At 47.0% G+C, this 17,594-nt stretch overlaps 1 protein-coding gene across 5 annotated transcripts in view; it reads left to right on the top strand.

Annotated features, from left to right (window-relative positions):
- BICDL1 (BICD family like cargo adaptor 1) overlaps positions 1 to 16,945 on the top strand; it is a 50,527-nt gene extending 33,582 nt beyond the window's left edge. For 3 of the 5 annotated variants that reach the window (XM_042805562.1, XM_042805561.1, XM_033001457.2), the window contains 6 exons: positions 561 to 740; positions 1,051 to 1,269; positions 2,409 to 2,552; positions 5,619 to 5,749; positions 8,399 to 8,519; positions 12,663 to 16,945. In XM_042805562.1, coding sequence (XP_042661496.1) covers positions 561 to 740; positions 1,051 to 1,269; positions 2,409 to 2,552; positions 5,619 to 5,749; positions 8,399 to 8,519; positions 12,663 to 12,863 — 996 coding nt within the window. In that variant the 3' untranslated portion in view covers positions 12,864 to 16,945. Of the gene's footprint in view, positions 1 to 560; positions 741 to 1,050; positions 1,270 to 2,408; positions 2,553 to 5,618; positions 5,750 to 8,398; positions 9,065 to 9,417; positions 9,527 to 12,662 lie in introns of all 5 variants that reach the window. The other 2 variants (XR_006166750.1, XR_006166751.1) reach the window with 2 other exon arrangements.
- Positions 16,946 to 17,594: the final 649 nt, after the last annotated feature.

Below are 17,594 nucleotides of genomic sequence, written 5' to 3'. Positions count from 1 at the left end.
TTATAAAATAGTCATCAAACATCACGCCCCAGAGAACAAGCTGGCACCTCTGTGGCTTTGGGCATTTTAGTAGAGAGCAAGATTTTTCCATTTCTTTTCTGTGGGTTGACAACCACTGGATCCCCAGCTTTTCAAACAGCCCTGAATCTTTTTTTCCATTTTCTTTATATATATTTGTATGTATATATATTTAAAAGGCATGTCTGTATTACTTTTCTTTTTAGATTCACTTCCTGCTGTGTTGTTTTGAGCAAATTTTTTTACCTGAGTCCCAACTTCTTCTCAATGTTCCTCATTTTAGTGCTGATTAACCCGCTATTTTTCTTTCAGGATATTCTGGAGTCTAAACAGTGTCTAATGACATTTGGAGATTATTAAGCTCCAATAAATAGCAGTACCAGCCAAGAGTACTTTCCTTCTGGCTGGAAACCCTCTTTTGTGACAACCATTCCTCCCTCTCAGCTCCTTCACAAACCAAGAGATACATCCAATCTGTATCACCTCCACTAATATTTTTTTTTTCCTGCTTCCTTGACAAATTCCTTTATATTCTTTGCAAGCTGCACCAAAGCCAGCTGGAGCTCCAGGAAGTGCGACTGTCCTACCGGCAGCTGCAGGGGAAGGTAGAAGAGCTCAGCGAGGAGAGAAGTCTCCAAAATTTCAACACAACCAGCACGTCCCTGCTATCTGAGATAGAGCAGAGCATGGAGGCAGAGGAGCTGGAACAAGAGCGAGAACAGGTATTTGCCCTCTGGTCCTTGGGAAAGCCCATGGACCTCTGTGACCAGCCCCAGAGGGAGAGGAAGTTCAATACATTTGATCTGGTTTTGGAGCTGAACCAAGAGTCAGAAAGTTGGGATTGTAGTCTCAGCTCTGGTATCAACACACTCCTGAACATATGAAAGTACATCTCTGCATCCATTTCAAAACCAACATAGCAAGCTAGACAAATATTTGTGAGATTTAGCAGTCACATGCCTCACTTCACCATGGAAGGAGGATCTCCACAGCCTTGATGTCCCAGGCTAATGTTAGGCTCTCTTGTTCCAGTTGAGGCTGCAGCTCTGGGAAGCATATTGCCAAGTGCGATATCTCTGCTCCCATCTCAGAGGAAATGACAGCGCAGACTCAGCAGTCTCTACAGACTCCTCTATGGATGAGTCTTCAGAAACCTCATCTGCCAAAGATGTCCCAGCTGGCAGCCTACGGGCAGCTCTCAGCGAGCTGGAAAGACTGATACAAAATGTACTGGATGGGGCAGACTCCACGGTAAGTTGGTATCGCAGAGAGACCTTGGCTTGTGCATGTCCCCTTGCTCAGGTGACAGAGATTGCTGCAGGTTTCCACTGGGTCCTGAAGTCCCAGATCTCCAAGGAAACCTTAGTGGCCCATGGAAATGGGCTGTCACAGTGCACAGCCTGCTCCATGTGTCTCAAATGGTCATCCAAGAGCCAAGTCAGCACATGGGGTTTCAGCTTGCAGTGGTCAGACCACCATAACTTTCAAGCTCATGCAACCATCATTGGTCTCGGAGTCATTCTGGAAAACTGATGAAAGTAGGCTTTCTTTGAGATTTGCAGTAAGTTAGAGTTTCAACGGGGAAATACTGCAAATTGTCTTATACATCACAGTTCAGTTATTTCTCTTAGGATTTTCCTAACCTTGCTTTATTAGCAATAGCATCACAAAAACGTTGTAACCCCTGTGTGGTTAGGTTCTGCCCCTACAAACTGACATTGAGTACAAATGTCTTGGCAAGAGCTGCCAACTCAAACCCATTGACGGGTGAAGGGTTTTGCTGGCACAAGATGGTATCTGTGGGATATGGTCCTGGGGCTACTGGGGAGCAGGGGATGGCATGGAGAACCACTCAGCATCCATAGGAGTGCAGAATGATGAGAAAACACCTCACTTTTTGCAATGGCTTAAATCAGGCCCGTTTCCGTCACCCAGAAGCTGGTTGCATTGCCAACATGACTGACCTGAGATGCCATGCTGAAGAATATGGTGCAGACCCTCATGGGAGTACTTACTCTCCTTGTTTCAGTAACCTGTAGTAACTAGTAAGAAGGCTAAGCATAGAGATGAAGTTGTATTTGTTAAATAAAAAATAGAGTCCTGGAAAAGGTCTGTAAACATGGAGACTGTAGCTATATGTTACCAAGTGGTCAGTAGGTCTCTGTGGTTTATGCTACGAGGAGAACATGTCTGCATGCTCTTTTTATCATGTGTAGAAGCACTATACTTGGCTGAGCATGTTTCCACTGTGGAGGTGTATAGGAATAAAACTGAAACTCTACCAAAGTCACATTCACACTTAGTAGCCCCCATATCAAACCAGTATCAAAATAATGCAACTGCCTTTTTTAAAGTGAAATCTGAGCAAGAGATTTCTCTCCCGCTCTCAGAGCTCTCGACGAAGCGACGACGACACCTTAGAGGAACAGATCAGGAGAACAAGTGAGGATTCGCGAGCCCTGAGGGAATTAATGGAGGGAGAACGGGGGAAGCTGAGGCAGAGTTTGGAGGAGCTGCAGCGACTGCACAGCCAGGTTAGCAATTCCCACACTTTACACATGATCTTGTAACAGCAGTGTTCATCCTCAAAGGCATGCCTTTCATAGAAGAGACCAACATGATAAATAACTCAGGAGGATTTGGACCAAACCGAATTATGACCGGATGAGGGAGACTCTGTCTCCCAGTGCAGAGGCTTCATGCACTTAGGATCAGACTTTTTGACAAGTTGTCTGGGGCCCATGCCAGACACAATCTCAAGCAGCCAATCTTCTTTTAAACCTTTCCCCTAATTGGCTTTTCAGCCAACCTGTCTCACTTAAATTCTTCTCAGCAGAAGACCCCCAAAGTACAAGACTGCTTGATATGGGGTACTGGAAACCCATAGGTATCCTATCTGACCCCATCTTGCTTGCACTACGCCCTCGTAAAGGGTGTATGCAACTGTTGGATGGACAAAACAGTGCTGCTCTGCTGTGCATGGAGCAAGGTTCGCCCCCTTCCACAGCAGCATCACAAAACCCTCATAAATGCACACCCAGAAAATCTTAATTGTGTCCAACCTGGCTCCAGGCAGCTCCCTGGGGCCAACAGGGACCGGCTAAGGCTAAGACAACCTCAACAGCAACGAATGATACAACCCCAAAACCAACACCACACCCAAACCACAGAATCACACTGCATCCACACTGCATGTAGCATCGCCTGTGGCTGAAGTCCTATGCAAAAAGCATCAAATGGAGACAGGCACCCAAGGAGATGCTCTGCAGTCCCTGTCTCTATGGGACAAGTCTCCAAACGCTGGAGGGGATCCTGAGGCTGCAGCAGAAGCACTTTAGCACAGCTGCCTGTGCAGCACCAACTGCGTTGGAGCAGGGAAGGGGATTAATGCCCTTGGCTGGTCTTGCCAGTGGTGCTGTATCACCCTTTCACCCTACCACTTTGGAGAAGAAAAAAGAAAACATATTCCTCTTCAGAAAGTTAGCACAACCTGGGGTCTGACAGCCTTGTGTATGGCTACAGGAGCTCCCACCATGGGGCCAAAGAAAAATGAGTGAGAGCATCATTAAGTACCCCTGGCAGTGATTGCTACATGTGTATGTGGATGGGAAATAGTCTTGCTGACAAAGCAGCTGAGCAGAAGCAGACTGCAGCAAGGGAGCTGCCCTAGCACCCATCCTTCCCTGAGGACTGCTCCTCTCAGCGATGTGGCCACCAAAAGAGACACCTTTGAGGGTCCAAACTTGTGCCCCCCAGTGAGACATGAGCCCAGGTGCTCCTCTGGCTGTGCTACCATAGTCCTGTGCACCACACACAGGTCCCCCCCTTGCCCTTAAACACCGCTGGGATGGAGGAGACAAGGGCTTCATCACTGCAATTTGGCTATGCCGACAGAGACCATGAGAGGCTTACTCACAGATTTTGAGTGACCATCCATACACCAGCCTGCCGGTCTGCGTGCAGCCCCTCCTTACACGCGAGGCCTTGACAGGACACCAGGAGGAAGCAGCACGTGGTTGCTCTTTGCTGTGGCTGGTCTCCACAAACTCCCCAGCCAGGAAAGACCTGAGGACCCACCTTGAACCACAAGTCTCAACCCCTGTCTCTGCTTTTAGGGGTCCCTGACTACCAAAGCTCTGAATATTTAGGGAGGGAAGGGAAGGCTGCTGTTCTGCTATCTTCTCACACCTCTGTGTTACATGGAGAAAGATGGGGCATAACTACAAATGTAGCAGACACTGCTCTTGGAAAAGCACTCCAGCCTCAGGCAGCATCTCCCACAGCTTTTGCCCATAACCCAGCCTCACACCTGCTCAAAGTTAATAATTATTCTCACCTCCCATAGAAGAGGCAACCTTGTCTTCAGTTCAGTACTAAAGAAAATCAATGCACATGGAAATCTGGTCCACCTGGGGCAGCAGTGCTTTGCTGCCTCTGCATCCCTCTGTGCTGTCACTAGTATTGATACAATAAAAGGGGAACAACTCCTAAACAGCTTTTGGGACCTCATAGCACCACACACATTCATTGCTCCTGCCCCAGAGCAAGATGTGCTGGTGGAGACAGGAATCATCCCTACCTCTGTCTACACTGGAAAGCAGTTTCACACCTGCCTGGCTAGTTCCCTCCCGCTGTGACATCCCATTCTTACCTGCGGGGGGCACAGCTCGGGCAGAGCTCCCCAATTCCCTGGCAGCCCCAGCACACAGCAGGGAGCCTCTGCACACAGACGGGGCGCGTTCGCACCCTCCTCCCCCCCCAACCCAGCCATGCCATGCTAATGGCAGAACCTCCCACGCGGTTGATATGATGAGTCCTTTTTGACTGTCTGCCCTCTATTTAAAGATTTCTTTGAGGATTCAAGAGCTGCATTTAGAGAAAGGAGGTGGGTCAAGTGCTGGAAGGGTTTCCAGGTGGTGGAGTAGTGTAACAGAGCATGTGTGTGCCCTAGACAAAGAAATTAAACGTGTATGAAATATTGCAAAGCTGTTGCATGATTTCATACCCTATTAACTCACTCTGCACAGGACCGAAACGATAGATCATTTCTCAGACTATTTAAGACTCCACACATATTTTAAAGTCTAATTAAAATTGTAAGATGTGCCAGTAACACCTTCCATGGTGTGAAAGGAATTTTCACATCCTTTGTCTTCAGCTTCATACTACTTGAAGACACGTAACGGTCCGCTCCAGAAAATCTTATTTTCTGCTAAATGATGTTTGCAATAATTTAACCCTGGAAAGATCAGAATACAACAGGCAGCCTCAGAGGATGCATGCACAAGACAAAGATGCCATAGTGACAGCAGAGTTGCAGGTGGGTCCTGCCTCTCACAGCTTTCAGTGCTGTTGCATGTTACTGAGGCTGTCCTGGTGACCATCTTGCTCAGACTACATTGCCGGCATCCCGGGGCAAGCTGGCACATGTCAGGGGGGTTTGCACCACCACTAACAGCCCCCTCCCAGCAGACACAGCTTCTCCTACAAGCAGGGGAGCTCATCCTCCACACTGGTCCATGTGACTTTTTTTTTTCGCCCCAGCTCGTGGTGAATTTGTCTGAGGAACCCTGGGTTTCACGCTCTCTCTCTGCCCACAGGTCACGCTGCTGAGTGTGGAAATGACAACGCTGAAGGAGGAACGGGACCGGCTGCGAGGTACTGCTGAAGACAAGGAGACAAGTGAACAGCTCCTGCAAGCCATCAGGGACCGAGATGAGGCCATTGCCAAGTAAGTGGTATAAACAGCCAAAGCCAGGCTGGGTTAGCAGTTATGGAGTGCCTTAGCCAGAGATGCTTCACAAGCGGGTTTCTCCCACCCTCCACAAATTTCAGTAGTTGTTACCAAGTGAAGGGGTGAGTCTCAGCTTTGCTGGCATTGGGAAATGCTGCCAGGAGCTTGGGAGCAGGGCAGGAAATGCTAATTTCCAGAGCTGCCCCATGGCAGGATTTGGGGCATTTAGGAGGATGCTGTGATACTTTTGATATCCCTAGTGCTGGTCTGAGTCGCAGCAAGGAGGAGAGGACTTCAGGGAACCAGATGGAAACACTAGGTCTGCCCTATCTGTCATATTTTTCTTCTTTTGCTCTGCCAGACACATAACCCTGCTTTCCTGCCCATCCTCATTACAGCCCTGCTTGGGCTTCTGTCCTACACCAGTTCTTCGGTCACTTGCTCTCCTTTCCTGTTCTAGGGTCTTTTTTGCATCTCCAGTCATGTAATTCTCAGTTTCTCCTTTCAGGATTCTCCCACTGTTTTGACTCTATTTTCCCCATCCTCCTTGCAGACCTGTGCACTTTTGCTACCCCATACCCTATACACCCCTTGCCTGGCTCTGTGCTTGGACTTGCCACACTGCCCTGAGCTCTCTTTGCCCCGAGGAGAGTGGCAGATAGATTCACCCTCCTGTGCTCTAGGTAGAAAGAATATATCTGATAATCTCTTCAATAAGCACATGAGCCAGGACACCACCAGTGCATCTCATTCTGGAAACACCTAATACTTGAGCCCTCTGCAAGAGAAGGAGCACAAAAGCATTGCACCACTGGGGATGTGGGGAGCTAAATCATCATGCGCAATCCCTTCATCTTTTGTTAAGTGACCCAAACATCTGTGCTGCTCTCACCCAGGTAGCCAGCTACAAAATTCCCATCACTGTCCTCTGTAACATCTCCATCTGTTGGCAAAAATCAGGAGCATCTCAGCTGCACTGCCGGGTGCAGAGATGTGGTTCTGACATTTCCAGTGCATGTAGGTTGCTGGTTCTGCTGTGGCTATGGCAACATACTGCCGCCGCTATAAATCCTCCAGTAATATCCAAGCAGCAATGGGGAGCTGCACAACAAAAGGCTATTTAAGGTGCTCAAATCCACAGCTGGGAGTGGAAGGGTACAGCTTCTCCACAGCAGTTAATGACCCTGCTGGGACAAAGAACCAATATTTACAACTGACTGTCCAGCAGTGGCAGGAGCCCAGAGAATGGGGGATGTGACAAGCATTCATGGGTGAGTAGAGGGTGATTAATGAGCAGAAAGTAGCTGCAAGTGAAAGCAGACAAGAGCGTCTTGTTGCTAGAAGTGAAAGCATCCCTCCACAGACTGAGCGGGCTGCCGCCTGAGAGGCTCATGATATGCTTCCCACCTCGCATTTCAAGGGTTAAGTTGCTTTTGTTGAAGCCCTCCCCCCAAAAAATCCCTAACTCTGAACAGAAATAAAATCACTGTTTGAGGCAGACATCTGGCATGGAAAATTTTTAGCTTGAAGCTGAAGTTTGGCGACACGGGAAGCAATAGGAAAATAAGGTCCTATAATAGGAGGCGTTAAGCAACCACTACCTGGAATATAAACACAAATCCCCAAATTGCTGTTCTGCTAGGGAGCACAAGGGAGCTATTAGGAGGCGATGAATTAGCTACAGTTAATAAGATGCAATTATTTCTCCCAAAAATGTTTGCAAGGAAAGATGGCTCCCAGCAAGTCATGTTACAATTTCCCATCACACAGCAGTTAATTGAAAACTTAAGGTTTGTGCTCACCTGTGTGCTCCCAGCATTTCGCAGCTTGGGCAGCTGAGGAAATTGTGCCTTCCTGGAGAACAATTCCTTTCCACTAGCCAGAAGCAGCTGGAACATCTCAGCCACTGAGCCCTCAGGGCCCTTTGGGCAACCTTGGCCATGGCATCACATGCCCAGTGGCCACCAAATGTCTGGGAAGAAATGCAGCAGCGGGGTTCCCAAGGGCCGGCACAACCCCATTGAAACTGTGACCTTTCCTTAAAGTATAACATTTAATTCAAACAATTTTAACTGTTTGTCATTCTTAAAAAGCATATGCTGTGATAAACTTCATTCATTCATTTCTTCCTTCCTTCAGTCCAAGTCCCAACTGAAAGCAGAGTTGTACTCTTTTAGGGGTTTTTTTGTTTGTATGTTTTATATTGCAACTTATTGATCAAATGATCAGACACAAATCATTTGGCTTTTAGCACATACTGCTTCCTTTCCTATGTATTAGTAGACAGAAGGAAAAAATATTTGTATATAGATTCTACCTCGGTGTAGATCTCTGTTTTTAATGGCAGATCCTGCACGTTTTCCAGGCACACTATATTATCTTACACAGCAGTGTGTCTGAATACCTTCTTGTATTTTTTATAGTATGCTTACTAGAAATCTGCTGGGTTTATAGTAATGATGTCTACAGTTCTATCCCACTCTTCAGATTAATAGATTGTCCAGAATACAGCAGAGATGAACAGCTTAGGATCTGGGGACTTGCCAATGAAAGAAATTGTTGACTTCTCCTCAAGGATATGTTTAACACTTCCTTAAAAAAAAAAAAAAAAAAGATAAATGCCTCATTTTCTTGCTCTCCCCCCAGGAAGAATGCAGTGGAGGTGGAGCTGGCCAAGTGCAAGATTGACATGATGTCCCTCAACAGCCAGCTCCTGGATGCCATCCAGCAGAAGGTGAACCTCTCACAGCAGCTGGAGGCCTGGCAGGTGAGCGGCCCCCGGTCACTGCAGGGCAGGGTCTGAGTGGCACGCAGCCCAGGAAGCACCTTTGGGTGACTTTTCCCCCTCTCCCTGTGGGTTCGCTGCATTCTCAGCCTGAGCGTCCATAGATAGGAGCGTTTGGTTTTGGCCCTGCAGGAGCCAGGGAGGCAGTGGTGCTCGGGGGAGGTGAAACACAGCCCTCCCCTGCTCAAAACCTTTCAGCTGTGAGCTGTTAATTAATAATACAGGAATACCCATTGAAAATGGAGAGACAAACTCTATCTCATGGCTGCACATGGCACGAGTAACATACGCTTTGCAGAGTAACCTGCTGTGGCCCCGGGAGGGAAGATGTCCATGCAGGAGATGTCCCTGGGCAGCCGCAGCCTTGGGGACGTATGGACACAGCGCGTCTTTGCTTTGCCATAACGGAGCAGAAAGGTGGGAGGCAGAGAGCTTGTGGCGATTGTTCTGCAGTATAGCTGCACTGTTTTCATCAACTCAGAAGATCTGGCAAGATGGAGAAGCTAAAATCCCAGCTCTCCACCAAGGTAAAACCACCAAACCCACAGCAGTTCAGCAGCTGCCCTGGAGATGCTCTACTTGGGGTCAGTGGGGAAAACCCATGTAAAGGCAGAGAGCCCTTGAGAGCAGACAGAGCTCTCTCCTCCTAGAAACTAGCACCAAGGGAGGACTACTTTCATAGAAAATGAGCAGATACAAGAGAAAAGGTCCTGGGCCAGTTATAGTAATTTGTTGCAGACCATTCAAGACCTCAACTCTACTAACAACCAGCCTGACCGGTAGAAACCTCTCCCGTACAACCTTGCTCCTGTTTCAACTCCACTGTGTTTTCGTTTCTCTCTTTTATTTTTTTTTTTTCTTTTCTTTCTCCTGCTTACAGTTTGCTTCCTCAGGGCTTTTTACTATCTGGCTCCTTTGGTTTCTGATCTAGTGGCCTTTCTCAGTTCCTGTACCAACAGCTTTAGTCGTACACCCCTCCTGCCTTTGAGGTGAGCTCCCTGCACCCTCGCCAAGCACCTGCCAACCCCTCACCTGCTCCATTCACTGACACCATCACCCACATCCGTTTCTGTCCTCACCATCATCTGTTAAGAGAGGCCAGTGGGGGTTCTCCATCACCCACTGATATTCTGCACACACACCCCGCAACCCAGCACCGGGCCAGGGCACATCCTAGACCCCATGCTGAGGTTTTACCCTCCAGGTCACCATGGGGACAGCCAGGCTGAGGCACACATATTAATCCTCTGTGTTCAGCATATCTGGTATCTGGAAAACTTCTTAAAATAGGCTGGGATTTTACTTCTCAGTCTCATTATCTAGCAAGTGACATTCAGTGCTCTGCATAGGAACTGTCTGTATCCAAGCTCTGCTTCAGTTTGGATGAGTGGTATAAATGGAGACCTACTTACTAGTATACTTAGTATTTAGTTGTGGAATATCCCCAGTTTTGGGTTTTAACAACAGGTGTTTTCTTTCTCACTTCACACGATGTCATGCAATTGCAACAATACAGCAACCCCAATCCTGTTCCCATCAGCTCTCTGAGATGAGGATCAGGCCCACTAACACTGCAGAAAGCTGTCTCCAACATACTGACCTGAATTGTTATTATGCAGTACCAAAATAGTTTCCAAGCACCTAATGTCCCCAGACAAAGCTCAACCACAGAGGCACAAAACAATTCAGGTGTTTTATATATTTTGGGGACTATTTTGCAAAGATGAATATTTCTGATAAAATGAGATGAGATTCTCTGCTTTATATGGGCATAAATGGAGACTTTAATCTGACAAAATTTTGCTCTTGCACACTTCTAGTCTGCTCTTTACCAAGGACTGTCAACAAGATTACAGTTTTCTGTAAGCACATAATCATACAGGCTATAAAGTATGCCACAAGCAAAATCCCGCACATCCAAGCCTAGCCTAGGAGTGGATGTGCACCTCACCCCCATGCCTAATCTCACCCCACTGGCATTCATCATTATCTGACTGGGGGCAGGAGAGATGTTACTGGGAGTAGGGAAGGAATATGGAGCAAACTTGGAAGTGAAGAGGGCTGCTTCTCTGAAATGGGAGTTCAGTGGCTTCAGTGCAATAGCGACAGGGGCACAACTAGGTTTAAAAAGTGCTGCAATGCCAGCAGAGACATGCAGCCTGCATGGCCACAGCCACCAGCCTCTGAGGTCACCTTGGGCAGCTCCAGCCCTTATCTCCTGCAAGGGAGCCCAGCTCCAGCTCACGAAGAGAATGCATGCCATTTGTACCTCCTTCAGCCTCATCCCTTCTGCAAAGAGCAGAAACTCCTGCCCAGAATGCTCAGAGCATACCAGTACCACCTTACCCAGCTTCATGGGACTGCTTTATCAGATGGGTCTTGTCCCACTGGTGTTTGTCCTCCCTCCGCATCCCCGGACGCTGTTGTGCCCCTGCCCCATGCCAAGGCAGGGACCACGGCTCTGCCCCAGCCTTGCTGTGTACATCTGCCCCAAATCTCCACAGCTGAGTGCTGTGCTCTCTGACTCACGCATCAGACAGGGTGAAAGTAGTGCACTCTCAATAGTGCATACTGTATTTATATATATATACACATTTATAGATATATATATATAGAATATGTAAAAACCATACTCATCCCTTCTTATGTGGTTAACCAAGGACACAGATCTGCCATGCTGGAGCCTGGGTGCCTACCTCATGTACTAGAAGAGGTGCCTTCAAAATCCAATACATTTTCACATGGCAGCTTCACCTCAGGAAACCTGTTTCACCTTAATGCTGATGTTTACCTTAACCTCTTCAACTCTCCCTCTGCCTTTCCCCTCTCCAGCCTTGCTCTAAAAAGATCCAAAGCTTTCCCAGTCCACATAGCTTTGCACCCTCCTGCTCCCCCAGGGAAAGTCCCCACACTAAATTCAGGTCAAGACCTTTTCCCTGCAGAAAATGCTGCAACAAAAGATTAGCCATCATTCAAGTTTCCAATCCAGGTTGGCTGTTTTTATTCCATATGGAGCTACAGAGCAGCTGGGGCATGCACTAGGTTATGGCAGCACCTTCTCTTCTATCTCAGCACTGCCCTAATGGGCTGCCCAGCATGAGGTGCCAAATGAACAGCACTTCCACCACTACAGCCCATCCAGAGTACCCTTGTTCTCACCAGGTAGTGTCTTCAGTCCTAATCAGGGACCAAACCACTGGAGAACAGTTGATCTCTCCTGTGGGGCTAGTTTGTGTACATGTTTTTCATTAAGCTACAGTTTAAATATGCAATTATAGCCGAAATAATGGATCCGAAGGTTTAAAATTTGTAGAATTAATACCCAGGTTTTCAAGGAACACATTAACATGTCATTAGTGGCAATAGAACTGACTAACTATTTCCTACTGCGCAGTTTCACTGTGCTGCAAACATGGATGAAACGAGAGCGTTTCTGGTACCTCTAAAAACCCACAGTGCAGTTGTTCATGCCAAGCTGTCAGTCAGAGAGCTCCCACCACTCTGCTGGCTCTAGGGGAAGGAGCGGGTCTAAAGGACGAGAGCAGTTCTCTTTGGTAAGTCTGGTGCAAACCCCCTGCGGGGTCTGGTGGGCCCACTCCTGGCCCCAGCCCCTTGGCTCCCAGCAGCACCTTCCCCAAAGCAGCCCCGCTGGCAGCGCCTGTGCCCGCAGCTCTGTCAGGCCTGCCTGCCTGCCCCACAGGGCAAGCACATAGACCTGCTCAAGTCAGACTTCCTTACTTTTTCTGGCATTTGCTTTCAGCTACATTTGTCCTTTTTTATTTATTTTTCCCCCCAAAGGGGATACCTGCAAGCTGCAGACAGCAGAAAAACAAAGTTTAGGGGTGTCACAGAGTCCCCAGGCAGGCACAACACTCCTCTGCAAGACCACCTGAGCAATTTATTCCTCAGAATTGTGTGACTGATCTTCCTGGCTCACTAAAAAGCCTCACGGCAACATGCAAGGCTGAGCCTGCTGCCAGATGGGGAGCTAGACCAGTCCCCACTCTTGTCATCCGTCCTCCATCTCATCACAGCACGTTTCACACCCTTTCAGCCAAGTCCCTGCTCAAGCTCCCTTTGAGCTTCAGCTGCCACTAACAACCCTCTCCTCTCCCTCTGCTGCAGGATGATATGCACAGGGTCATTGACCAGCAGCTGATGGACAAACACCCGAAGGAATGGAGCCAGCTTGCTTATTCCTTCTCCAGTGGCTACGGCGCAAAGCGGAGTGCCAGACCCTCCCCCGTGTTCAGGCCAGAGCAGCAGGGGGATGAGCCCATTGGGGCAGAAGGGAACCGTCTTTTTTCCTTTTTCAAGAAAAATTAATTTGAAAAAGAGAAACCTCTCCAACAATTCCTGCTTCAAGATGGGGAGTGGGGCAGCTGCCCAGCTTGCTGATGGACCCAACTCTGATCCACTAAGAAAAAAAGAAGGGGGCAAAGGAGTTAACCCTTGAGACTGCACTATTTACACCGCACCTGGTCTGAACCAAATGTTTACATGAACTGGAGATTTGCAAATTGACAATGTGATACTAATAGAAAGAAACTTTTCTTATTGTTTAAGTGAAGTGATAAACTTCAGGGTATATTTTAGGCGCTTTGACACAGTCCAGTTTCTGCTGTGAAGAATAATCTGGTTGTCTTAAAAGCATTCTCATGCTGGAGAAGGAAATAAGCAGCCCCAAGACAAAGCAGCACAGGGGACCGAGAACTGCCATCACAGAGAGCACAGGGGGAAGAAGAGGGCTGAATGCAAGAGGAGAGAAGGGAGTCACTTATACTGCCCTCCGGTCCTGGCAGCTGTGATGTCCTCCATCCATCCCTCCGAGACTGGAGTCGCTCTGGCCCCAGCACTGCCATGTTTTGATGAGTGTAGCTTTCTCCATGGTGGAAGTTGAGCCCTCACTGCAGATCCTGCCTGGGCGCCTTCTCCCCTGCAGCTCTGCGTAGCTGTTCATCCCTCGCTGGGAATCCAGACTCCTCACAGATCAGGGCAGTTGTAAGATTGCTGATGTTATTGTCTTCTGTAGCTCCCTCCTGTTACAGAGGTAAGAGTTGCAGAGTCTGTAGTTACACAGAATGTTTATAATTTCTCCCCAAGAGACTGACCATCTACAACAAATTACAAACTAGGTACGAGTTGTGGATGTTCAGTCCTGGGGCACCCACTGTCCCTCCAATGGCCAAAGGTAATTGTGGAGCTTCAGCAAGACACACGCCTTTCCCCAAAGCCATGTACCCCTCCCAAAGAGAGTAAGAAACCTGTCATTTGAACTGGATAGGCCCCTAAAAAGACTAACTGATAATTCACTGAAGGCCTACCCGTAATGATGTCAGTAGGGCTTTGACACTGAGTTGACGAACTTGATCCTCAGAACGCATGCAGCTATCTACCTTCACTAAAGTCAAAGGTGATTAGTGTGTCTGCAAAGCTCTGGAAATTCTGCAGTTTACTCTGTCCCACACAGTAACATTAGCTGTGGCCTGACAAAAATTATGAGTATTTGTCCCTGCCTGCAGATCATTTACTACTAGTCCTTCAGTGAGCAGGTAGGCAAATCTTCTTTTGACCGAAGAAGATCAGAGCCTGCTTTGCTGTAAGCATGATTTGATCAACGAGAAGGAACGTAACTTAATTGGTGTACGCACACAGTGGTGCTGGAAATCCTGCAATACTTAAGTAGGGACCTTCCCTATGCACTGGATGGGCACCTTACAGCTCTTCTCTTTCACACATCTACCATCACAAACCAGCGAGGAACGCCAGCATAAGTTCAGAAATGTCCTGCTGCTGTCATGCACTTTTCACACATTCTCCCAGCTCACAGTACCCACAGACCCTAAGTTGTTTCCCCGTTGCTTTAAAGAGGCTACCACCTACACTGTCCCATGAGAGACAGAGCTAGGTACACAGCTCTGCCCTGCTCAGCAACTTAGGTGCTAAAACACCATCCTACAGGGAGTTGCTATCTCTGCTCACTATTTACAGTGACAAGCTTTCTGCTAGAATTAGGTATCAAACACCTTCTTCTAAGCAGCAGGTAAGAGGTTGGTGGCTTGGAGTTTTTTTATTATTATTCAACTTATCTAAGGAATAGAACATCCATAATACCTCAGTACAAATATCCTTTCTGACTACAAAGATTTGAGAATTCCCATATTTCCTTGTTAGCATGAAACTACCACACTGGTATGACATCCTCTTGCACTGATGTAGCTCCATGTTGCAAGGAGCAGAGTATTCTCTGGGACTGAAAATGATAGTAAAAAGCTGAGTGGTAAAACCCATTTACCTGAAAGCAATGCAACCTGGATTGTAGATCCTGATCCAGGAAAAACTTTGGTAAAGCACCATCAATACAGCTTGATGCTTACAGGGAAAGGAGTCTGGAGTCTCACAGGCAGGGAAGGAAACTGAAGCCTGGCCTGTCCTTTCTAGGCAATGCTCAACTGTCAAGAATCTGCTTGGATCCACTTGTGCCAGTGAGGGAAAGGGACTGAGTGCAGCGCCAAGCACGCTCAGGATGGCAAGTCCTCATCCTCCCATCTTGTGGCTCTCGATGGTGCAGGGACGAGGCACATGCTCAGCATCTCCTGCTGCCAGGGCTCAGTTATGCCCATATGCATTAACATAAACTTTGATACCTGCAAAATTAGGCATGGGTCCACGGATGCCGGCGATACCTGTGAACAGTTGTCTTACACGCTGTTTGGAAACGATGATCGGCTGATTGTGGGAGAGCCATGTGAACACCTTGGTCCTCGTGGAACTTTTTTGTGATGTCAGTTGTCATTTCCCAAGCTCCACCAGCTCTCTTCAAGCCACATGCCCAGCAGTTGTGTGGGACTCTACCCCCGTGAGAATGTATATATGTATTTATGTATGCAATCCTAAGGCAAGGGCCTTAAGTTATCAAATGAAGATGCAGTAATGAGATGAAGAAAGGTGCCTTCTGCTACGTGTTTGCTGAGGGGAAAGTGGTTCATTCAAGCTGCAGGGGTAGGCAATTGAAATACATAGTACATCTCTTCATTTAAGGAGGAACGTACCTTAATCCCATTGCAAATTTATTTATTTAATAACTGTGATGGAAGAGATTGCAGGAGGAGAGTCAGTATGTTCTAAGGTGCCAGTTGGGTATGATTCCTTAAACCTAGCCCCTTAACCCTAAGGACTTAGTTGCACTACTAAACCCAGAAATACAAGAGAATTGGGTTTAATGAACATGGCAACACACCAAAGGAGACCTCCTTGTGCTGAGCTGCTACTCAACAGGAACAGAAACTGCCTTAACATAGCAGCTAGGTTTTGTTGTTTTGTCTTCGAAAACCTCATCACATTTTCATTTGTCATGTTGTATTTTAACAAGGTCCTGACTATTTTACCTTGAGCTGTCATTAAAATGCTCATCTCCATCCTGTCATGGCCAGGAGCCTGGAATCATCCTTGCAGTGTTGGGTTAGAAGGCACTCCACTTGTGATACCTGATACCTCTAGGACACATATGGCATAAAGGAAACATCGGCTCCAGTGAATGAGATGGAGGAAGCACATTGATCCAGCAGGTACTCGAGAGCCCAAAGTAGATTTAAGGACCGGGATCAGCAGCTCTAAATGTAACACTCACCCTTGACTTTGAGATAGTGGTAAATAAAGCAGCAGTGCTGCACAGTCACTGTTCAAATATTGCACAGAGAAGAGATGCCTGCTGAGATTAAGGTTACAAAGAACTTTCCCACAGCTAAGTAACAGGTGACTGTTTGGGCAAGTGTTTATTATGCTGGCCTAAGGGAAAAGGGATCAATCTCCCTTTAGTAAACTCTGCAAGGGAAGCAACTGTAAACAAGGAACAAGTAAATGTAAATGAAAGGCAAGTCACTAGCACTTTATCTTAATACAAACTTAGATCAGCAAGTTGCCCTCAAGATGAACAAAAGATCAATTAACGACAACAGAATAATTCTGCACAGAGAAGCAAGAAGTGAGGTTACAGGCAGTGCTGCATACACAAGGACGCAATAGCTTCATGCACTTGTCCTACTTAGAATGGTAAATTCCAGATATGCCTCTACATCATGCAAACTCTCTACTCCCCACTCGGCTATAAAAAGCAAGATTGTTTTAACCAAAAAGCCAAGAAAGGAAGTGTCTGGTTGCTGCAGCAATGATTCCCTTAGATTGAGAGGGAAAAAGCACACAGCAGGGACAAGCAGAAAGAATGTATCTATAGATATGTACATATACCACAGTGCTGTAATTTTTGTATGTAGCAGTAATGTAAATAAATGTATGGTTTTTATAAGATACATATTATAAAAATCTATAAAGGCATATTTTTAGTAAAAACAATGCTCTACTTCTTTTGTAAATAGTTCTCTTCAGAATAAAACAGATCATTTATATGATACTGTCTCAGCTCTCAAGTCACTGCTTATCTTGCCTAGCTGCAGAACAAGCTCACTTTTTGAACTGTCATCTTAACACACAACAGCATCTTTAGTACTTCATCTTCCCAAGAAATTCAGCCATGTAAAGCACTTATATGTGTTCAGAAGAGAACGGTCCTGGAGAAAGAACATTTGAAGCGTTTATATCTCCTGCTGCACAGGAAAATAGGAAGGAGACCTTGTCAATCTTCTCCAGCTTCCAGCCATTTGTATAATTTACAGGCCTTTATATGGAGGGATATTCAAACTTCAACAAGTTTAGACACAAAACACAGATGGACAATGAAACACCTCCAGCTTGCACCAGCTGCAGTTCAGACTATCTATACGTCCTCAGGATTCCCCTCTACCTAGTCATACCAGAACAGTGCGGACAGAAGCAAAGGCACCTTATGACTGCAAGCTTCCATCACACTTCTCCAGACGTAAGGACTTGTCTTCCATATTCTGCTTGTGCGTCAAGGGCAGGTGAACGCTAAGGGCAACAAGCACAGCAATGGCCACACAGTTCCTACACAGAAACACACGTTCATTTCCTGGGAAAGCAAGGAGGGACTCCAGACACTTTTTAATTGACTCAGGGTCTGAGCCCTGCTGCCTTTGAGAA

This window comes from Tyto alba, unplaced genomic scaffold (genome assembly GCF_018691265.1).
Source record: "Tyto alba isolate M040663 unplaced genomic scaffold, T.alba_DEE_v4.0 Super-Scaffold_44, whole genome shotgun sequence".
NCBI lineage: Eukaryota > Metazoa > Chordata > Aves > Strigiformes > Tytonidae > Tyto > Tyto alba.
This window is presented reverse-complemented; position numbering and strand designations above follow the sequence as displayed.